At 59.6% G+C, this 21,429-nt stretch overlaps 6 protein-coding genes and 5 non-coding genes across 11 annotated transcripts; 8 read left to right on the forward strand and 3 right to left on the reverse strand.

Moving 5' to 3' along the window:
• Window positions 1–752: 752 nt before the first annotated feature.
• On the forward strand, window positions 753–1,715 carry A1Q1_04680 (uncharacterized protein; the record flags this gene model as incomplete). The annotated part of the gene is made up of 1 exon (XM_014322918.1): window positions 753–1,715. One exon carries the CDS (start codon window positions 753–755, stop codon window positions 1,713–1,715), a length of 963 nt encoding a protein of 320 aa, XP_014178393.1.
• Window positions 1,716–3,337: 1,622 nt separating this feature from the next.
• Window positions 3,338–4,228, reverse strand: A1Q1_04681 (uncharacterized protein; the record flags this gene model as incomplete). The annotated part of the gene is made up of 1 exon (XM_014322919.1): window positions 3,338–4,228. One exon carries the CDS (start codon window positions 4,226–4,228, stop codon window positions 3,338–3,340), a length of 891 nt encoding a protein of 296 aa, XP_014178394.1.
• Window positions 4,229–4,535: 307 nt separating this feature from the next.
• Window positions 4,536–4,622, forward strand: A1Q1_t490. The gene has a single exon. It is a non-coding gene; the product is annotated as a tRNA-Gln (tRNA).
• Window positions 4,623–4,766: 144 nt separating this feature from the next.
• On the forward strand, window positions 4,767–4,846 carry A1Q1_t491. The gene has a single exon. It is a non-coding gene; the product is annotated as a tRNA-Met (tRNA).
• Window positions 4,847–5,368: 522 nt separating this feature from the next.
• A1Q1_t492 lies at window positions 5,369–5,448 on the forward strand. Its single transcript has one exon. It is a non-coding gene; the product is annotated as a tRNA-Met (tRNA).
• A 716-nt stretch (window positions 5,449–6,164) lies between these two features.
• A1Q1_04682 (large subunit ribosomal protein L3) lies at window positions 6,165–7,515 on the reverse strand (the record flags this gene model as incomplete). The annotated part of the gene is made up of 2 exons (XM_014322920.1): window positions 6,165–7,295; window positions 7,501–7,515. The coding sequence occupies 2 exons, from the start codon at window positions 7,513–7,515 to the stop codon at window positions 6,165–6,167; spliced, it is 1,146 nt and encodes a 381-aa protein (XP_014178395.1).
• Window positions 7,516–7,807: 292 nt separating this feature from the next.
• On the forward strand, window positions 7,808–11,305 carry A1Q1_04683 (RNA polymerase III transcription factor; the record flags this gene model as incomplete). The annotated part of the gene is made up of 10 exons (XM_014322921.1): window positions 7,808–8,043; window positions 8,140–8,215; window positions 8,270–8,517; window positions 8,561–9,296; window positions 9,337–9,424; window positions 9,469–9,563; window positions 9,625–10,681; window positions 10,732–10,856; window positions 10,903–11,002; window positions 11,133–11,305. 10 exons carry the CDS (start codon window positions 7,808–7,810, stop codon window positions 11,303–11,305), a joined length of 2,934 nt encoding a protein of 977 aa, XP_014178396.1.
• A 3,475-nt stretch (window positions 11,306–14,780) lies between these two features.
• A1Q1_04684 (uncharacterized protein) lies at window positions 14,781–17,733 on the forward strand (the record flags this gene model as incomplete). Its single annotated transcript, XM_014322922.1, has 2 exons — window positions 14,781–16,075; window positions 16,122–17,733. The coding sequence occupies 2 exons, from the start codon at window positions 14,781–14,783 to the stop codon at window positions 17,731–17,733; spliced, it is 2,907 nt and encodes a 968-aa protein (XP_014178397.1).
• Window positions 17,734–18,489: 756 nt separating this feature from the next.
• On the forward strand, window positions 18,490–19,723 carry A1Q1_04685 (uncharacterized protein; the record flags this gene model as incomplete). Its single annotated transcript, XM_014322923.1, has 3 exons — window positions 18,490–18,551; window positions 18,594–19,402; window positions 19,545–19,723. 3 exons carry the CDS (start codon window positions 18,490–18,492, stop codon window positions 19,721–19,723), a joined length of 1,050 nt encoding a protein of 349 aa, XP_014178398.1.
• A 694-nt stretch (window positions 19,724–20,417) lies between these two features.
• Window positions 20,418–20,488, forward strand: A1Q1_t493. Its single transcript has one exon. It is a non-coding gene; the product is annotated as a tRNA-Gly (tRNA).
• Window positions 20,489–21,135: 647 nt separating this feature from the next.
• Window positions 21,136–21,215, reverse strand: A1Q1_t508. Its single transcript has one exon. It is a non-coding gene; the product is annotated as a tRNA-Met (tRNA).
• Window positions 21,216–21,429: the final 214 nt, after the last annotated feature.

Below are 21,429 nucleotides of genomic sequence, written 5' to 3' on the forward strand. Positions count from 1 at the left end.
GCATACGACAGTCGTTCACTGGCTTCGAGACCAGACTACTCCGACCAAGGCCTGGACGGCTTGGCGCATTCAGAGAGTTTAGGTTCCGGCTCCTTCTGGGTTTATTGAATGCGCCGAAAGCCGTTGAGATAAGCTTGAGCGATTGGGGGAATGGCGCACAATCTCGAGAAATTATGAAAATCTCTGGGCTGAATGGCACCGACAAAGTCTAGTTGAGCGAGCAGAGCTTCAGGCACTACGGTGGAGACTGGCAAGGCAGCCTCTTGACATGTTTGCTGTAGCGCGGGGGTTGTGGCAGGTGGCGACGGGATACAGGCGGAAGCCTTGAATTTGGCAGTCGGGCGTACAAGTTCCTCACACGATGAAGATAAGGCGCAAGTCGACCGAGCTTGCATGCTGGAAGCTTGGTTGCAGATGAGCAGGCTGTTCTTGTCGTACAATGATGAACAATCAAAAACCCCCGACCTCTGGAGATTGCCAGTGCGAACAATGCCACTGTCTCCTTTGTCCACCGCGCCGCACCGCCACATGCTGTCAACAGGCAATCATCACCCCTCGAGCATCATTCTTTTGCCCCGTGGCACTGGCAGCAACGAACGCTCATTACCTACGACGCAGGAGTCGATGCACACTGATGCACAGTAGTGCCCAACGTCTTGCGTCGCGCTCGAGCGGCCAGTCGCAATGACAAGCATAAAAAGCGAGCTCTTTCCTTCTTATCACCACAACTCTCAGCACAAGTTCTCGACACGATGGGCAAACACTGGAACGTTGCCCGCAAGTTGTGGGTCACCGACGCCATGGTCATCCAAGCGACCGCCGAGCGCCGCGTTGAGCGCTGGAGGGAGCACGTCCCCAGCGACGGCTCTGCGTGTCGCCCCTCGGCGCCACCTTCGCGCTTCCCTTCGTTCGCCGAAGGTGCGATAGCCAGCGAACCCGTAAGCCGCAACACTTCCTCTGGCGTCGCCGCTACTGCCCACCCGACCACCAACACCACCTTCGAGACTATCTCCAACAGCGCAGGCCGCGTCCCGATTGAGCTGGGTCCTACTTGCCACATCTCCGATGTGAGCAGGACTGAGGTGGACGCCGCCAGTGCTGCTGGTAGCGCCCACGATGACAGCCGCGAGCTGGTTGAAGTTCAGACCGCTGAGTCGCACACAGTCCAGCGCATTCCTACCGGTCACCCTGCCCGTGCTGTTGTCCTCAGCAACAGTTCCGAGAACGCCGTCTCCACCATTCCGGCTCCCGCAACGCCTGAGCGCCCTCCTCGGCGCCTGTACCCTGTCCCTCCCGCTCGCCAGCTGCGTCGCAGCACTCGCAACGGTGTCTCCGGTACCCCGCCTGTCGAAGCGGCTGGCGGTTCCGTCAACTCAGAGGGCAATACTGCTAATGGCAATGGCCCCGACGAGCCTCGGGCCGTTGTTGCTGGTGAAGCCCCTCCCCTTGAGGTCCTGCAGAGGTCAACATTCGTGCCGATGTCCGGGACCTTTCGTGGGCCCGGAGTCCCGGGACACCTGGTCCTCCCCGTGAGCCCTCCCGCGCGCCCTCCTCGCTCGCCGAACCGGCCGCAGGGACTCCGCCGGCAGCCTACAGAACCGCTGCGCATCATCACGGACGTCAATCTCAAGTCTCGCTCCTCCAGCTCCGGCAGCCACAAGCGTCGGGCCTCTGATGAGTCGGAGGGCAACGATTCCAAGCGCACCCGGCCTTAGAAGCAGTGGTTCCCACCATACTCTCTGCGGGGCACACCACCGCACCAGTGCGGCTGGTCTGCCACTGGGCACAGCGTTAGAATAGGGAGCCAAGAAGAAGTCAAGCGATAGACCTCCGAAGTAATGTGTTATCGAGCGATAGAGTTTTAAATGGATGATTAAACGCCCTCGTGCATCTCTTCGAACTGACTAACAACCCTGTACCTCCCAGGTCAACCTCAGAGGCATAACCGTACCTAGACGCAGCGGCAGTACTTCTCTGAGGCATTCTCGAAAGCATTATCGCCGGCAATGTCGACGCCCTTGTAGTACGTCACCGCAGCTGCAAGGCAGGCGGTGCGCTTGATGCCGGCGCTGTATGTCGCGGTACACACATTCTTCATGCAGGTGTGGAAGGACGTGTCGCAAGACGCTTTAGTGCGGCTACAGGTGCCATAGCAGATGTCGTGCGAGTTGCAGCACGAGTGGAACTTGTACTCTGGGACGAAGCTGCACCCGTTGGTCGCGGGCGTAAGACCCCGCGACTTTGCCGTCTTGCCCGAGGGGCACCGCGCGGGGTTGCCGCGCGTGGCGAGGTCGCGCTCCTCGATCGAGCCGAGACAGGCATCACCGGTGGCAGGGGCAGGGGCAGCCATGACACCGCCGACAGTGAGAAAAAAGATGGTCGCGAAGAAGGGCCGCATGCTTTTCGGAGCTTGTGTCGGTGTATGCGCTGCTGTGGACCGAAAGAACGGCGGGCTGGTGTGAGGAGTTATGATACTGCATCCAGAGATTTAAGTAGTCAGCTTGTGCCATGTCAGTGCAGCCCCGTGCTGCCGACAGCACCCTCTCCCCACTGAAAGTGGTTGATATGACAGCTGCTGAAGCTGCAGCCCGAACAAGGCGGGAGAGGTCAAGTGCTCCCTGGGGCCCGAACGCCCGGACGCAACGAAGATGCTCCGCTATCGCCTGCTTGCCAATGTTGTCGATCACCTGACTCTGTTCGACGCACAGTGAAGTGTGGCGAAGCATAACATTCGTGTGGCTCTAGCTGAGAGGTCCATGCGCTGTTATCAGCCACAGGCCGTTCTTTAAAAGAGGTCTGGTGGACTGTGTGACGAAGCGAAGACGAAGCACGATCACAGGCATCAGCGCCGTTAGTTCATGTCATCAGTGCCTTGGCGCAGAAACCTCGAACCTAACTGACCCCTCTCCGGACAGAACCTCTTGGTGTGAGTGAGAACCAGGTGGGAATGGTGCCATGCAGATTCTGCCGTTTCGGACCTCTACTCCTAATGTACTCCGCGTGAGCGGTCAGGGATCCGTGCTCAACACGACGCAGTGAGGTCATTTCACACTTGTCGCCAGGCCGTCCAATACCCGGCAACGCATCCACCTATCCTCCGAGATTGTCCTCGCCGAGCTGCTCTTGGCGCAGTGCACTGTCCGATCAAGCAGAGTTGACCGGGATGCCTTTCGTCCACACCATTGCAGTCACCCGTGGGGATGAGCTACGAGCTTCTCCATCAACAGTGTTTGGATGGCGAAAGAGCCTCGTGCGCGCTATAGGACAGACATTTTGCAAGAGGGTGACAGGTTGGCCTGCCAGGCCTTGAGCCTAGCCTGAACCACTTTCCCAGTCTTCAGTCCAGTACGCTGGTCACAAGTGACCACTCCTCCTCTCCTACTTGCTGCCTCCACTCGTCAAGGGTCACGACAGTCAGGTCAGGCGCGCGGTCACGCCTTGTGGTGCCGTTGACGATACTGGACAGGCGTTCAGTGAGTAAGTCGCGCCAGGATCCTTCAAGACCACTATCGTCCCAGGTTTCGAGACCGGCGATGGTGAGTGTGCCGAGGTTCGCCGCGCTGACAGCAAGCGTGTCGAGCAACGGGGCGTGGCTCGTGCCCTTGCCGGTGAGCCACTTCGTGCTTGGATCATCCGGCGGCGGCAGGAGACAGATGACAAATTCGCGGCTTGGAAACGACGAGTCGTAGAACACGCTGCAGATCGGCGCGTACACGCTTGGGTCGGCCTGGAGGACGAACACGATGCGATGAGCGCGGCAGCCGACGACGTCCTGATATCGAAGTCGGTAGGGGTGATTGACCTGTCGTGACCACGAGTTGCGGATCGGGTGAACTGCCGTTTGTCCCGCTCGCAGAACGGGCATGGAGCCCATGCGGTGCGACTGTGATGGAAAGTCGAGTACGACCCACCGCAGCCCCGGCAAGTCGAGGAGCGCCTCCTCCGCTGCCGTTCGAGGGTACCCGTCCTGACCCGACCATGATTGTAGCTGAACAATGCGTGTTTTGGTCAGGCTGGAGCGGGTTAGCAGCTGCCCCGCGTTGGGCAGGAGGCGCGGCGCTCTCTCGCCCAGGTAATGAGGCAGTACGACGTGGTACGCGAGTCGCCGATCTAGCCGGTCGCGGACGCCTCGGGACACCTGGCGCAGTGTCGGGATGGCTTCGGCGGGAGCGAGATCAAGAATCTCCTCGACAATGTGCGGGTAAGCCGCAAAGTCGAGCCAGCACATCAGATTGCGCACCGGTCATGCGTGGGGTGGATTGTGCGATGCCCAGACACACTCGCGAAGACGTCATGACGATAGGGTTCGGGCGGGCACCTGATGAACTCCGCCCGTCGGGGGCGACTGACTTGCTTTCAGATTCGAGTGATCCCATCGTCGTCGCCCATGAACAGCGGGGTGCAAGTACTTTCTGAAGGTCAGGGAGAGCTAGTGTTTGGCTACGCTATTCTATAAGGTCGCTCTGAGGGCCATTGCTTCATGCTCGTCTTTCCGCTAGGAGGTTGATGTTTCTCATCGTGAAGGCAAAAACAACGGTCTGATCGTATAACGGTTAGTACACAAGATTCTGACTTCTTCTGCTGTCGTTCTTGTAATCTGGGTTCGATTCCCAGTCGGACCTTTCCTTTTGGCTCCTTACAGCTGCGAAGCACTTGTACTTCTTTTAGGTGCGAGTAGACATGACATGTGGGCTGCGTGAGTGGAGGTCAGTGCGCCAAGCAGATCTAATTGCGTCCCTGCTCTCGCCTCTCCTCGTCCTCATATTAGCGACGTAGCTCAGATGGAAGAGCGTTGGGCTCATACGAGACCACCCAAAGGGCAGAAGATCGAAACTTCTCGTCGCTAGGCGTTTTTGTCACCTCGCGAGCATCATATGCCTCGTGCTACTTCCAATGGTGGTAAGGATTGCTACAAAGGACATTTACGGGTGACCTCATGGGGAGCTTTGCCCCCCACCCAAAGTTGGTTCGTCCAGGACAGGCGTCAGCCTCCGGATCCGCTCCGGGGGCGACGCGGTGGTTTGGGATAGAAGCTACTGACGTTCACAGCGTCAATTCTAACCCAGGGTGAAGCACACGAATGTAGTATGACAGCTGCAAGCTTACCGAACTCGGTGGCACAAGTCGGGTGGCACGGCACCTTCACCCTGGACTTTCACTCTTGAGCACTCATGTCAAAGTCACTAGTGCGCAGACGCCTGCACTGGCTACCTGCTGCAGGCAGTCGATTGGAAGAGCCGCGCCCCGGACAACTCATGGGATAGAAGTAGGGATCAGATCAACCATTCCTGGAGCAGGCCACGAGCAGCGAGAGGATGCGAAGCCTTGTTTAGGCTTGCGATCGCTCTCTGCTCGGTCGACCCTGTCCAGCGACGTAGCTCAGATGGAAGAGCGTTGGGCTCATATGAGTTCACCCAAAGGGCAGAAGATCGAAACTTCTCGTCGCTAATGGTTTTTACCCGCAGTATGCGATTGTCGGCCATCATTGCGATCACGGCAAGGTGGCTGCGACCGGAGTATGGCATCCTCGGCCACCAGACGATAAGCACAGGCCCTGTCCTACAACGCAGCGGAATATGAGCAACGACGCTTGGGCTTGGTGGGTTCACACACATCTTTCAATACGGCTTCTCCATCATAGAGGACGTAATGTGCACAGTAACAGTAGTATAACTCCGACTGCAAGGTTGTTCAATATGCATCGTGCCTTGCATGGAACAGGGGATGATGTGTGGTGACAACCAGGGGATGAAAACCAGCCGTTGCAGCGTCCTGCGAAGCGACTGCAGCTTGATTCTGGTGGAAGTGCATCCTAGAATGGCGACTTCTCGGGGCTGCTCAGCCTATTGGAATATCATCAATGATAGAGAATGAATTAGTTCAAATATTAGCGGAATCAAATGATTGGGAAGGTGCCTGACGGATTTCCACGAATTTTTCGCCTCACGAGATGTTTTCGACATCTGCCACCCAGAACCTGTTCTGCACAAATACATCCACAACGATTCATAAGGCTATGAACAGGTGGTACTCCTCGCGATGCGAAGCAATCAGTTCTTAATTTTAAGCTGACCGCTATTACGTCAGCAAACACTCGAAAGGATCTTCAGGATCGGCAAGCCGCCCACCAAATTTTCGTTTTCGATGGAGCAGACGCTTCAAACTCACAGGAACTGAGCCTTCTCGTCAAGAGATTGCCACTGGGTATGTCCGAGCTGCGACGAGGTGTCGATGAACTTGAGGGTGATCTCCTCGAGGTGAGTGCGCGAGGTGTGAACACGGAGGGCCTTGCGGAGGGTGATGACACGCTTCTTGACACCGGGGATGGAGCCCTTGAGCATGACAAAGTCGTTGCGGATAAGGGGGTAGTGCGACCAGCCGCCGACGGGGTTGATCGACTTCTTGGTGAGGTCGAACTCGGTGGAGCCGGAGCCCTCGTTGGTGCCGTTGTCGATGCGGTAGATCTTGTGGTTGATCGTGGTACGGCGGTGGTAACCGTCCTGACCGGAACGGGCAACCGAGAACATGACCTTCGAAGGGTGCCAAGCACCGATACAGGCGACCTTGCGGAGACCACGGTGGGTCTTGCGGGGAAGCTTGGTAACACCCCAACGAGAGATGACACCGGAGTAACCGTGACCCTTGGTGACGGCGATAACGTCGATGCACTCGTTCTGCTCGAAGACGGACTTGACGTCAAAGGTCTTCTCGAAGTTGGCCTTGGCGAACTCGACCTTGTCGGCGATGGAGCCACCGTTGACCTGGATCTCGGAGAGGTGGGCCTTCTTCTGGGCAAGGCCGGTCTGCGAGAGCTGGGTGTGGGCGAGGACGCGAACGACGGTGGCGTACTTCTTGATACGCTCAAGCTCGCGAGCAACGGAGGCGCCGTTGTTCTCGGAGTGCTTCTTGGCGTAGCGGGTGAAGGCCTTCTTCTTCGAACGGTACCAGTTCTTGTAGAAGCGACGCTTGACCTCGTCCGAGAGGTGCTCGGCCCAAACGGTGGTAAGGGCGCGGAGACCACGGGGAGTCTCAACGTAGCCGACGACACCGACGATGACCATGGGGGGAGTCTCGACGACGGTGACGGCCTCGACGACCTCACGCTTGTGCATCTTCGAGCCGGGGCGGTCGAGGTCACGGACGACGTGGGTCATACCGGCCTTGTAACCAAGCATGGCGGTCAGGTGGACCGGCTTCTTGGGGTCATCCTTGGGGAAGGACTTGATGTGACCACGGTGCTTGGCGGCACGCTTGCGGGGAAGGAAGGCAAGCGAACCGGAACGAGGCTCCTCGTACTGTTCAATGTTAGCGATGCGACTCTCTCCAACGCCGATCCGATGCTCCCTGCCACCGCCAATCCTCCGCCTTGTCTCGTCCCTTCAAAATCTTCCATCGCTCCGCAGAGCTCCAATTTCAGCGCTGCAAGCGACGGCGACGGCGGATCTTGATGTCGGGGACGCGGCGGCGGCGATCGTTGCAACGGGCGAGCTCGATACACACCTTACGGTGAGACATTTTTGGAGTAGGTTGAAAGGATGGAGAGCAACCACCGTCCAGCGAAGACCTTCAAATGCGACGCTCTGCCTGCAGGGCCATCTCCGTGCCTGACGCACGCTAGTGCCACAACTGTCGGTATTTAGTCAGGCACGCTTGCCTTACGCCCGAAAAGTTCGCGACCGGGCCTGGCTCTGTTGCCACGTGCGAAGGTCACCAAACACGTGACCTAGATGGCCTCCACTCTCACAGGACGTCACCGACACAAATAACGGAGGAGGGCGTTCCTCGATCTCGACATCGACCACTGAACATGTCGACACGCGCCGCCGCCGCTGCGGCCGCCGCACGGTCTCGCAACCCAGATACGATGGACGTCGATGAACAGGAGGAGGACATCTTTGGTCCTCAGCCTGAGGCAGACTCCAGCGGGCTGGATGACGGCAGTAGCGACGATGAATACGTCGAGGAAGACGAGAACGCGCAACAACAAGGCGTCAAGCACAAACGAGCCCCGAGGGAAGACCCCGGTAACGATGTGATCTTCCAGTGAGACTAGAATCCGAGGCTGTATCTGACTGTCAGACGTATCGCCGCACACGTGTCAAACGCAGCTCCTAATCAAGACGAGGGCGTCGGAGGAAGGTCCTTCCAACAGGACCTGGCGCAGATCGACGAGGAGGAGCTGCACACTTCGGCGAAGCGGCCAGCCAAGAGAAGAGTAGGTAGCAACAAGGATTGTTGGAACTGACGACAGCATCACCGCGCGCATAAGCCTAGCCACGAGGTGCAGCTGCTGCTTGGACGAGCCAACTTGGCATACATTACGCAAGATCACAATGAAGCGGTGAACTTGTTCCTCGAAGTTATTCGACACGATCCGCAAGTTCAAGCAGCATGGTCGACACTTGCATCCGTCTATGAAGAAATGGGCAATGTCGAGATGGCTCGACAGATGAAGTTCTGTGGTGCCCATATCGAGGAAGACATTGGCACCTGGCGAGAGTTGGCTGATCAGTTCCGGTAAGCAGTTGTGTGGGCGACTGAGTGAGTGTGCTGACGTCAGCTCTGAGGGCAACCTTACACAAGCGCTGTACTGTTACCGCAAAGCGCTGAAGATCGACGGCTCCCGACTGGACATCGTGTGGCAGCTCGTCAACATCTACCGGGAGACGCAGTCGTACAACATGGCTGTCGAGGCTATCCGCAAGATCCACCGCGCCGAACCGACGTATCTTCGCGATTTCAACATGCTCATGGAAGTGCATGCGCTCATCGTTGAGACGAAGAAGGCTGCGTTCGGTGCCGAGGTCTTCGGTGACGCTTTCATGTTCCATTTTGCGACCTTCAACGGCCCCGACGACCAGAAGCCGGGCATGGAGCCAAACACCATGAAACTCGAACACATTGTGGTCTACGTCGACTATCTTCTCAAGTCCGGTGACCTCGACGGTGCCGTCAGCGCCATCCACCGCGGCCAGCGTTGGCTGCAGGGTCGCAAGCATGAGAAGGGTTGGGATGCAGCCGAGGACGACAGCGAGTACTATGCTCCACGCGACGATGAGGACTTTGCCGAGGAGAGCGCCGGAGGCTATGAGCTGGACTACCAATTGCGGTACCGACTTGCCATTGCTCGGTTGCGCTTAGGCCATGACGAGGAGGCTATGAGCAGCATCGGGTTCATTCTTGACCTCGATGCGGACATTCACACCTCCTTGTTCATCGAGCTCGGCGAAGCGCTGATGAAGCGACAGATGTGGGAGCCTGCGTTGGAGTTCTGGGCAGCTCTGCATGACCGCAACGTGAGTACGACCTCCGAGTCGCAGCTGACATCAGTCTGAGGAGGACGACCCGACCATCATTTACAAACTTGGTATCTGTCAGCACCAGCTGAAGCGCAATGCTGAAGCACTGGAGAGTCTGAACTGGGGTGGGTCATGCGCATCGCTTCGTTGCTAACATACCAGTCATCAGTGTTCAGAAGAGCAACCTGGAAGCCCGACTCGAGCTGGCCTCCGTTCTGGAAGATATGGGCAGGAAGTCAGAAGCCCTCGACCTCGTCTCTGATGGTAAGGAGCGGCGACCGATTTGGTGCTGACCATAACAGTTATTGGCCGCAGTGGACGAAAGCTGAAAGGTAGCGGTTCCGAGCAGCGGCTTACCAAGCGTGTTCTGGAAAACCAAGCTACCGCCACGATGGCTTCCCTCTGGGAGGAGGTGCAGGAGGCTGAACAGGGCATCAACGAGGGTGAACCATGGGCTTTGGACAAGTTCATTCACTCTGCAGGCACCATGGTCGAGACATTCCGCCTGGCGAAGAGCAACTTCACCAAGAACCGAGGTATCACTCGAGTGTTGAAGAACCGGAAGTATGGCTCCAAGGGCGACGCCGATTCGCGACTCATGGCCATGCACGACCGTCTGGAGCGCGTCCTTGGATTCGAGGACGAAACTCCGTTAGATCAAACGCGACCAGATTACGAGGTCGTGCGACAGACATCCTTCTACGGCATCGGCACTGAGGACTGGTTGGCGCTCACGATCAAGTACTGCTGCGTCCTTATGGTGAAGAACGAGGAGGACGTCGCAATGGACATCCTTGAGCACGTTGTCTGGTCTGGCCTATTCAACAACCGACGTTGCGAAATCGCTTTGCGACTGGCGACGGTCGCATGCGCGATGCGAATGCAATCGCATGACCGGATCGTCGACAACTGCAAACGTCTCCAGCAAATGCACCAGTTCCGCTCTGAGCCGCTGCTGCTGATGCTGGCAGCTCTCGGAGGCGGTCTCAAGCAGCAGAACGCGTGGCACAACCTCGCTCTGCAAAAGTTCCTCCACCGTGAAGTTCGAATCTACGACGAGGCAGTGTGCGGCGTGCCTCTTCGGTTCAACAAGCGACACATGCGCTGGGCGCAGATCATCAACACTGGTGTGTCCCGACGTCTGGGAGATCTGGCCCATGAAGAGGTGGACGACGAAGCTTCTGCCGGTGTTTCGGCCCCGGATCCCACTGTGGATGGAGAGGGTGACGAGGATGAGGACGGCGCGGACGGCGATGACGACGTGTCTGAGCGACAAGACGCTGGGGACAAGATTGTGCCGCGACCGAAGAAGCACTCGCCCGTCTTCAACGCCCTCTATGGGCAGAACATGCTCACAACCCGCTCCTATCAGAGTGCACTGTGTAAGTTCAACACCGAGCAGCTGGGTCTGCGGAGCTGACGTCCCCCTCAGTCTACTTCATGCGTGCATATGAGGCGAACCCGTATGACCCGTACCTGTGCTTCCTCATTGCCCAAGCCTACCTCGGAAGAGCGTTAAACCGCCAATCGGACAACAGGAACTATCAGATTGCCCAGGTACGTATCATCCTTTCAGCGACCTCGCAGCTGCTGACATGGGCAGGGCCTGGCGTTCCTGAGCCGATACCGCAAGCTCAGCGCGCAGGACACAGCAACACAGGAAGAGGTCGAGTACAACTACGGGCGGTGCTTCTACCAGCTCGGTGAGTGTCATTCCGTCAAGATAAGGTTCGGGGGAGCCTGGAGAGAAGGCGGCCGGGTGCCGGGTGCTCTAGATTGGAGAAGCTAACCCCTCAGGTATTACGCATCTGGCTGTGAAGCACTTCGAGACAGTCCTCGACTCTGTGCGCGCCCGCATGGAGGAGGCGGATGATGAGGGGCGCGAAGCGATCCGCAAGTCGTCAGTTGCGTGGGAAGCTGCGCACAACCTCGTTCTCATCTACACGGCATCTGGCTCCATCGATCTCGTTCGAGCCCGAAGCGAGGAGTGGCTGCGATTGGAGTAGCCTGCGGCGGAGGCGGGAAATGGGGGTGGGCTATGAGGTATACGCAGCGCACGCGCGCAAGTGCGACGGTGTTCTAATTGTATTCTAGTACTGGTCAGACTGCACATTTAGGCAGCCCGACACAAGCATGTAAATCGAAATTGTTGTTTGATGAGAACAGCGACGCCAACTGAATGCCGGCAGACTCAAGCTTGCAGAGAGAAGATATGCGTGCGCCAGATCCAGTGTAAGAGGAAACACTGAATGCAGCCGTGCTGGAACACCCACGAGGGCAAAGTTAAACTTCAAAGGCCATCTGTTTCTGCGCGTTGCGCAAGTCTGCTGGCGAGTTCACAGAAGGGTAGCCCAGGACGCAGGAGCGCAATCAAAAGAGGCCCAAGGCTGGGACAGACTCAGCATGACGAGAAGCGGGGTAAGCTACCAGAGCCACGCAGAGCCGCGTTCGTGGGTAAGGTGGGTGGGGTCCTGTGGTGCGAACTGTGAGTGCTGCGGCTGTAGGCAAGGCTCCACTGACGCCGTCCCACTGTTCGTCGGCCATTGTCCCGGCCACAATCTCGCAGTCGCATGTCGCAGATCGCAGCAGGGCGAGTCTGGTGACACCGGCGCCCAGCAAATGATGTCAACGATCAGCGCATATCAGCACCGTCCGACCGATTTGGCTTGGCCGAGTGGGACGTCCAGAGATCTGACAGCCCTGAGGCATCTATCACGGCCCACGCTGAGTCAAGTGTGCCATCCGGTCAACAGCGTGAGCCCAAGCGAAGCCGAACGAGCGAAAGCGAGTGAGGGCCGTGCGAAGGACGTTGAGGGGCCCGAAAATCCGAGGGCCGAGGAAGAGGGTGCGACGGGTCGTTCTCGTGAAAATCTCGACACGTCCCAAAAGAGGGCTCGACGGGACCCTGACTAGGGTTCCAGACTCTTGCGATGTGTCCTGGCGTTCCTCGTTTCAGGTTTGCCTCAGCTCGTCTGCCTCGCCCTCTTGAACCCTCTGATGGTCACTTTTGGTCGCTTTGGGTGCACGTTAGTGTGTTGTCGCATGTGTCGTCTGCCCATCCGATATGCAGCGACATGAAGCGCCTCCGGGCACGACGAAAACGCCGCGCGCCGCGCCGAACAGACCACAGATTGACTGGTCATGCGATGAGCCATGCCGTAGAGGGTGACTCGGGTGACGAGTGACGACCTTCGCGTGCGTTTTGCGGTTTTCCTGCAGCATCGCAATGTGGCATCAGTAGGGCGCTTGTGGGCAGTAAGGTCCGGGAACGCTCCGGGGACCATTCAGATGTGGTATGCTTGTTCGCTCGAATCCGTTCTTCCTGTGCAGTTTGATGCAGAACACACCCCATGTCCCCATGGAGCGTCTGCATGGCGCAAGGCGTCGCACACCAGAGCTAGCGAGGCCCCGTTTCGACGACCCACGCCTGTGATGCGCGATAGGCTAGTTTGCCATGATAGCTCATTGGGGGCCCGGATTAAGCTTCAGCTGATCCTGGAGAAATCTCGCGAACCCTCCTCCTCTTCCGTCGTGGGTCGGTGAGCCGCCGAGCTCTCGCCGAGCATGCGGCGTCACATTCCAGCGGCGCCGGTCCAGAAGACTCAAGACATTGACACGCCGTACCTCGAGAGTGCCTTCCCCCTTCTGTGCCCTGCATGTTCGAGGCACTCATGTTCGCGCCGCGCGTCTGCCTCATGACTCGCTGAGCTTGACCTCGCAACGGTGCAGACGTCGGCGGGCCAGGCTCTTCGGCGTGGGCGCAAGCATGGCTGGACTCACTCATCTGTCCAACTGCACGTCAGTAGGTGTCTGTGCCTTCTGGAGCCTGCTCGAGTCTGGAATCGGCTGTTACAGTTCCATTTGTTGTTGGCCACTGGGTGCTGCGCGCTGCGTGCGTTGGCTGAGAAGGTGTCCGTCTCTCCTGTTCTAGACCTCTACCTCTGTGGAGCACTCGTCGCTCGTCGGCCTCGATCGACTCGTCACTTACGAGAACGAGAAGGAAAGAGAGCCAGCAGTCATGCATGTCGATGTCGATGTCGTTGTTGTTGCACTTCCACAACTCGCAAAACTTTTGCAGCACTCAAAACCAACGAACAAGCTCGGCGCAACAGAAACGATACTTTCGCTTTGATCGACGACCGCGCTTAACCCCTTGCACCTCCCTCGCCAACGAATCCAGCGAATCGACCATCGGTTCGTCCCAAGCTCCCAAGCTTTCCGCCCTTGTACGACGACGGGTCCGCACACCGGCTCCTTCGGCAGATTGCGGCACCCCTTCTGCGCTCCTTTCCGGCACTGACAGCGCCTGGCAACCTTAACGCCTAGAAGGCTTATCACGCAGATCGACGGATCTGTGTGCGTTCTCGAGCGTTGCGCCACAGACAGACACTCGTGTCTCAGCGCCACCCGGCTGCTTTGCTCATGTGAGTGCTCATGCCTGCCGTGCCAAAGATTCGGGCCGACATTGCACGTAAGGGGTGCAAGTGTGCTGTACGCGGTGCGGGGTAGTCAATGGCGCTTTCTGCATGGTTCGCCGCGGGTTGTTGCGAACCCTGGGCATGCCACTGCGGCATGACGATAAGTGACGATGTCGTTCTGCGTAGAGACTGCGGAAATGGCGCAGAAACGCGCAGAAGCGGTGACGGACTGCGAACGAACATGGGCGCAGACGGCGTTGCATTGTGAATTGCGGATCGCAATCGGGGTCTGCCGTACTCATTACTCATTTGCTGCTCGAGCCGATGGTTTATGGGTCGTTTCGGCCATGGGCCCACGCCAGTCCGCAGTCGCTTCGAGTCGTTGCTCGCATGATCTCGCAGCACCATGCCGTACAGTTGTACAGTCGCGGTAGTCGCGGGTCTCCTTGAAGTGGCTGCGGGGGCAGGATACGGTCTGGGACTAGCGCATCACTAGCGCCGCGGCACCCAGTGTTTCGGACCTCGACTTGTGCTGGGCGTTCTTGCGTCTCGCGTGCCCGCAGCAGTCCTGTTACCCCTCAGAAAGGAACCGCAAATTAAGCAGATCGGTCATTGCCTTCATCGCCGCCCGCAGAATCGCGCAGGATGTGACCAAGCTGACCGCAGCCACTGCACGGCGCCGAGAACCGCCTCCAACCGGACGAGCAGGACCAGACGTACCAGACTTAGTCCAAAGCTACGTTCCGTCGCAAACGAGGCCACCCGACGCAGCAGCACACACACTCTGCTGCACTACCTCCAGCTCGTACCTGCAGTACCCCTCGCGGCACGACCACCCAGCGAGCCCAACGAGCGTCGACGACCAACGGCAGGATCGAACCAGGGCAAGGGCTAGGGCACGCAACCGAACTCTACGCTCGACGGCGCGTCCCTGACCCCCTCGCAGAAAACCATCCAGCGACTGCATCGACGAGAATTGCGCCAGTCAGTTCGACAATCCCTGCTGTCCCTGGACTCCCTGGACCTCCCTGAGCTGGAGCTCGTCCTGAAAGCAATGACAATAATGTTACCACGAGGACACCGACCCACTGGCCCTTCCCCTGCGCCAGTAGCGCCAGCGACGCCGGCTACGCATGGAGGCGCTCCCCCGCAACAACAATGGGGCCATGACTTGCATCACCACGACCAGATCAAGCTCCTGTCCGTAGCTGTCCGGCAGGACGACGATAACCCAGAGCACTTTATCAAGAGCAACTCTTCGCAAACACAACTATCTCTCCATCGCCCCCCTCTCCGACGTGTCCCCACCCCGCTCGACCCGTCGCTTGCCCTCTTCACCAAACCAAAGTCGGCCATCGACACTAGCCCCAACCCGGTCAGCGCCTTTAGTCCAGTGGCCACTGAGTCGGTTCGGCAAGTGACCGATCCGTTTCCAGCTAGCACGACTAAAGAACAAGTAGTGTACTACCCCGCTCCCGCCGTCGATTGCGCCCCCAACGCCCCCCGCCTCGCAAATCATTTCAGCCCCGCCCCCGCGCAGGTCTCACGAGCGCCTTTTCCCAAACAGATCACCCCGGCCGTCACTCACGACGCACGAGAAGCACACTCAGCACAGGCTCGTCCCGCTCGTGACTACCACGATCGTGACTTGGACAGAGAATACCAAGCCCACAACAGAGCACGCCAGGCGAAACCGTTTCCGTCTCTGACTGGCGGATCGCACTTATCGCACTCGCCGCACGGGCCGCACGACCCCCGCTCCAGCCTCGACCTCGACGTCCCCGTGTCCGCGTCCTCAGAGTTTGACCACTCGTACTGGTCGACGGATAGCCACGGCCCAACGAGTCAAGCGAGCCACAGCAGTCACGGCCACGCACAGAGCGCCGGCACTCCCTACGCCTCGCATTCCTACGAAACCGGCTCGCGGTACGTGCCGCGCGCAGAAAAAGACGCCAGATACGCCAGCGACGCTCGAGCCCCGCGCGCCCCGCACCCGCCTTTGTCCGCAGCACCTCTAGCTCGTCCGGCTCTAGGCGCCCGCCCGCATCCTCTTGCAGGTCCATACCATCCGTACAGTGCCTACGGTCCTTCCGGCAGCACCAACTCGCCCTGCGGTCCGCCCGACAGCGCCAACGACAGGCCCAAGCCAACTGCAGCGTTCCCCAGTGTTGGACAAGCAGGGTTTCTAAAAACCTCGCTCTCCAGTCCCACACGAGCGGTCCCCGCCTCGTCTTACTCTACCCCCACCACCCCGACGACCCCGTCCCCGACCCGTCGCCGCCCATCGTTCAGCAAGAGCTTCAGCAACCTCCGCGAGCACTTCAACCGCGGTCGCTCACGCTCGTTTAGTGATCAAGGGTAAGCAGCTGCGATGCACAGATGCTCCACGAAGCTGACCTTCCAGCCACGAACCGGCCGCCTCTTTGCCACCCGTTCCGCGAGTGCCAAGTGTGTATCTCGACCTTGCCACAGACCCGCCCCGGCACCCCCGACAGAACAACAGCAGCATGTCGCTCCTCCGCAAGATGACGAAGAAGAGGGATAAGGAGGCGCCGAAGGTCGCGCCTCCGTCGCAGGGACAGGCTCGCAACATTCTCGCCGAAATGGGCGCTCAAAGCGAGCAGCTGCGTCGCCGGCCGACGCTCCCGACGCAACCCCAGAAGATTCCCGCTGGCTCAGCTCAGCCTCCCTCTGGCCCGCCATCTGCATTCCAGCAAGGCGGCGGTCTCCGGTCACAAGGATCAATACGGAGCGCCGGTGCGCGCAACGTGCTGAAGGAGATGGGAGCTGCGAGCGATCAGATCCGCGCACGCCCGCCAGGCTCGCACCCTGGACGACCTGGGCCGCGATCCCGCCCTCGCCCGAAACGACAGGGCACATTCGAGGCGATCGTCGTCGGTCAGCTGCCGCCACAGGACGACGATGAGCCTCCAGCCCACGCCGATGCCCTCGCCAAGCTGACCGGCGAGCCGTCCGGCGTTCCGATCCGCCAGCCCCCATCACCCGACACCGACTCGTCCAGCGCCCAGTCTACCCCGCCCGAGGTCTCGCTCCTTGGGCTCGAGATTGACCCGAGCGCGCTCCGCAAGCCGGCCGCAATCGACATTGACCCGACGGCGCTGCGACAGCCCGCCCTCGCATACGACGACGATGTCGGCCTCCCTTACGATGCACCTGTAGCTGATGAGATTGTCCTCGGCGACGCTTACGGATCGAGCCCGAGTGACTACGGAGGCGAGGACCTGATCGACTCGTACTTGGACCGGAGCCCGAGTCCGGAACCCGCCCCGCTCCCGCCCGTCGCGCAGGTGCAGCATGTGCCGCAAGTGCCCGCCAATCTAGTGCCCGGGCAGGTCATGCCGAGCACGATCGTGCCGGGCCAGATCATGCCTGGCCAAGTTGTTCGCCCCGCCGCTCTCGACACCGCCTCCCCCGACGTGGTCGAGGACCACACGTGGGCGTTCCTTGCCGCTCGCGGCCTGCCGGACTCGGACGACGAGAAGAGCAGCAGCGACCACGCCGCTGTGCGTCCCTACGGCAGCGAGAGTGGGCACAGCAGTGTGCAGTCGCACATGCGCCGCGCCTACGGCTCGGATATCGGGCATGGGTCGCAGCTCTCGCACTCGGCGTCGGTGCAGTCGCACGGGTCTGTCCGCCGCGCGCGCCCAGAGCACAAGCAGGCGTCGGGGAACCGGTCCCGCTCCTCATCTCGAGCCCGCGAGCGCAGAGACAGCAGCGAGAAGGAGTCCGGCTCGGGCCTGTTCCGCAAGGCGTCGCAGCTGGGCCGCAAGCTGTCGACAAAGCATGCGCGCAAGTGGAGCCGCGAGGGGAGGCCGCCCCTCCCCAACGGGCCGCCGACGAGCTACAATGCTAGCGCCATGAGTCAGGCAGAACAGAATCTCGAGCGCAAGTCTTGCAAGCCCACGATCCACACGAGCGCGTCCCTCGCGACCGAGATCTCCCAGGTTCGCAACAAGGACGATGCGGCGCAGATGGAGGCGCTGTTCCTCGTGTGAACCAAAGTATAGACCAGCACCGGTGCCCTATAGCCTCATCCCTTAGACACAAGCACACCCTCTCTTGTTTCCTTCAGCACCAGTCAATTCAGCATCCAACCGTCATAGACACGCAGGCCCGTCTTAATCACATCTTCCATGTGTTGTATCACCCACAAGTTCATGCACAGAGTAAACAACGAGCGAAGCGAGTCTGAACAGCAGCATCAGCCACAACGCACACAAGTCTCCCACGGCATTGCAGAGCCCACCATCGCTCGGCGCAGCACGTGGTGACGATCGTTCTCACCGTTTCCGAGCGGGAGCAAACCCCCAGCTCCAGCGCCAGGCGCGAGGAGGGCAGGTATGCGGCGGCGCGTAATGACTTCACTCATCCCTGGAACCCCTTGAATGTGGAGGTGCAGCTACTTGGCGACCAGACACCGTCATAACCAGCGCAACAGCGGAAGACCCGCACCTTTCCACCCGCCGATCAATTCGATCGTCCGGGTTCTCCGCCCGTGGCTTTGCAGGTCTCAGCCCCGTATTGTGATCCCCGGGGGTCTCTCCGGGTTCGGATTGGGACGCAGAGCGCGCACGCGCTGGCACCAGCTGGGCCCGATGCGAGTATGTGAGTGGGTAGTGGGTCAAACTCTGATGTAACATCGGTTGGGTTGGAATGGGTCCAGCAACTGCTACCGTTGGTGCCGCTCCGACTCGGGACTGTTATGCATTGCAGATCACAGAGGAGAGGTTGCATCCACTCAGTATCTCACCATGAGCGCCCCCCAGAACAACCAGCAGGTCGCCGAGCACACCGACGACCTCCCCGAGGGATGGTGAGTATCGCGTCAGCCAGCTCCACCTACTTCTCCACCGAGTCCACTAGCCTTGCAGGTTGACGGCTCCTTCTCCATTCTCATCCATCTCTCCGCCCACCTCCTAGGAGCTCTCTGCGCTGCCCCGACGCCGCCTGACGCTGTCGGTCGCTGCGCTCCCTCCTATCGCGCTAACCCCAGGCTCCGCCAGTTCGACCCCAACTACGGCACCTACTTCTACATCAACACGACGGTGCAGCCGGCGCAGATCACATGGACGCACCCGGGCTCGAAGGACGGGGAGGCGCACCCCGAGCAAGTCCAGGCCGTGCAGAAGGTGGCGGAGGCGGCCTCCCAACTCCCCCAAGAGGAGCAAGAGCGTATCGCGCAGCAGCAGACCGAGTTCCTGCAGCAGCAGGCCGAGGCGGCGAAGCAGGGCAAGGCCGCCGAGACAGGCAAGCACAGCGCGGCAATGGAGGCGAATGACCGCGGCCTGGGGTCTCTCCTTGGCCATGCGCTCGCGGGCTCTAGTGGCAAGCAGAGCAGCGGCATGAGCAGCATGGGCGGGCTCGGCGCTGCGGCCGGCGGAGGCGGCGTCGGTGCTCTGCTAGGTAGCCTCCTTGGCTCCGCGGCTAGTAGCGGGAGGTACTCGAGCAGCTACTCGCACAGTATGGGCCCGCCGCCCTTCATGATGGGCTCCGGGCTCGGCGGCATGGGTATGGGCGGCATGGGCATGGGCATGGGCGGCCTCGGCGGACTGGGCGGCATGGGCATGATGGGCGGCAGGCCCATGGGCATGGGAGGCATGGGCATGGGCCCCTTCGGCATGATGGGCGGCGGGATGGGTATGGGTATGGGCGGAAGCCCCTTTGGTGAGTAGGTCGAGCGGAGCGAGGCCCAAGAGGAGCGCGGCAGCGAGGCGTGAGGCAGGCCAGAGACACGAGGCTGGGCCGCTCGAACATCTCCTATCTCCCTCCTGATGGCTAGCCATGCTCCTTCAGCGCTAACCTCCAGGCCTCGGCGGCATGGGCATGGGCCCCATGGGCGGCGGCATGATGATGGGCGGCCACCACGGGCACCATGGCCACCACGGCGGCGGCTTCGGCGGCTTCGACGATGACAGGTTCGACGACCGCCCCTCCTTCGGCGGCGGCGGTCACCACGACGGCGGCAACTTTGGTGGCCGCTTCTAAGCTCGCGAGCCAGTAGCGATCCCGTAGGGTGGGCGCTGTGAGATGCGCTGTCGCTGGAGCAGGTTGGCGAGACACTGTCAACAGCCCCCGGATCGAGCATACCAGACGAATAGGAAAGGACAAAGTATAATCAGATGCCGTACACGCCGTACACGATGGACATGAAGAACGTTGAAGAGTCTGAAGAAATGGAGTGTCGGGAGCTGGGGAAGGAGGAACAGAGCCTTGTTAGTGCCTGATACTCATCGCGACCTGTAGTAGTGTTCGTCTTTGGTGCGCCTTTGAGGGCCACATGGAAGGCCAGCTAACGTCCACGACAATGCCACCACTCATTACTAGCTGAAAGAACCACGAGCTCCTAGCAGTCAAGGACAAATGAGACGCTACCCATTACATCTGACCAGGAGGCTGCCCGGGCACCAGTCAGTGTAGGGGTGCGCAGGCCAGGTATGTCGTAGGTGTCTTGCCGGCCTCGTTCATCTACCTGAATCCCCTTTCTCCTCGCCTCTCTAACTAACTGGGGGTCAGTAACCGCCATGATCTGGGAGAATCTCTAGCACTCGCCTGCACACTTTCTGCGGAATTTGTGGGTCAGTTGCCAGCAGACGGAATGGGTACATAGCGGCACTCTCGCGCCGGCGTCCAAGGAATTCCGCGCCGACGGCCGACCGTCGCCAAGCGGGGATACCACGTGACATCTATGGTGAAATGGTATCATGCATCCTTGCCATGGATGCGGTGGGGGTTCGATTCCCCCTGGATGTACTCTTTTGCGTGTCTGCTGCACTCTCCAGGTCGAGAAAGGTTGGAAGGAAGGCGGGGAAGGTTGACCTTTTGGCTTGGAGGGTTGGTCGGTGGCGAGGAAGGTTGGTGGTTGGCTTACATGGGGGCGAGACGCCACGGACGGGGTTTTGGTCCCGCTCAGCGCCCCCTGACAGATGGGGGTGCACCTGAGTCTACGCGCTGGGGAACACAGAGTCTAGCGTGCAGGCGGCACAGCTGCGCATAACAGGGAGAGAGCTGCACTGGCGGCGTACGCCTGGCCAGATTAGTTGCCAGGGTGACCACCCCTCCAGCTTGAAGCCTGAGCTTATCGGCTCCCCAATTAGATACACCACTGATTTCCGTCAACAGCTCCCTCATGCTTCTCCATGCAACGTAAGCACGCCCCGTTGACTTTTTAAATAGCTAACAGTGCGCGCAGTCTTCCAAATCCACGCTGATAGTCTTGTGGCACCGAACTGCTTCCAGATTTCCGGACAATCTTATCAGCGGAGAGATCTTCATCTCCGCCAGAATTTCGCTCAACATCAAGCCGTAGTTATGAACGCACGGCTCAACGACCCTCCTCCTTCCCAACTATCCAGCCACATCGGGGTCCAGCTGAAGGACTGAGATGCACAAAAAGCTACTAGCGACGAGAAGTTTCGATCTTCTGCCCTTTGGGTGAACTCGTATGAGCCCAACGCTCTTCCATCTGAGCTACGTCGCTTTGGTCAGGACATGAGAGCCGACGCCGGGGGCGAGCATAGGGCCGACGCCGCCTTCGCTCTTCGATACCCTTGCTTCCTTTCGTGCCAGCTTGCGTGGCGAAGCGCTGAGGTTGCTTTCGCAGACGGCATTTGCCAGAATGTGAAGCGCACTCGGCCGAGCGAATCTTATCTCTGTGCCTGGCCGATGCGGCTATCGTTGAACGAGACCGCTTG

The sequence above is a fragment of the Trichosporon asahii genome (genome assembly GCF_000293215.1).
Source record: "Trichosporon asahii var. asahii CBS 2479 unplaced genomic scaffold scaffold00070, whole genome shotgun sequence".
Classification (NCBI taxonomy): Eukaryota; Fungi; Basidiomycota; class Tremellomycetes; order Trichosporonales; family Trichosporonaceae; genus Trichosporon; species Trichosporon asahii.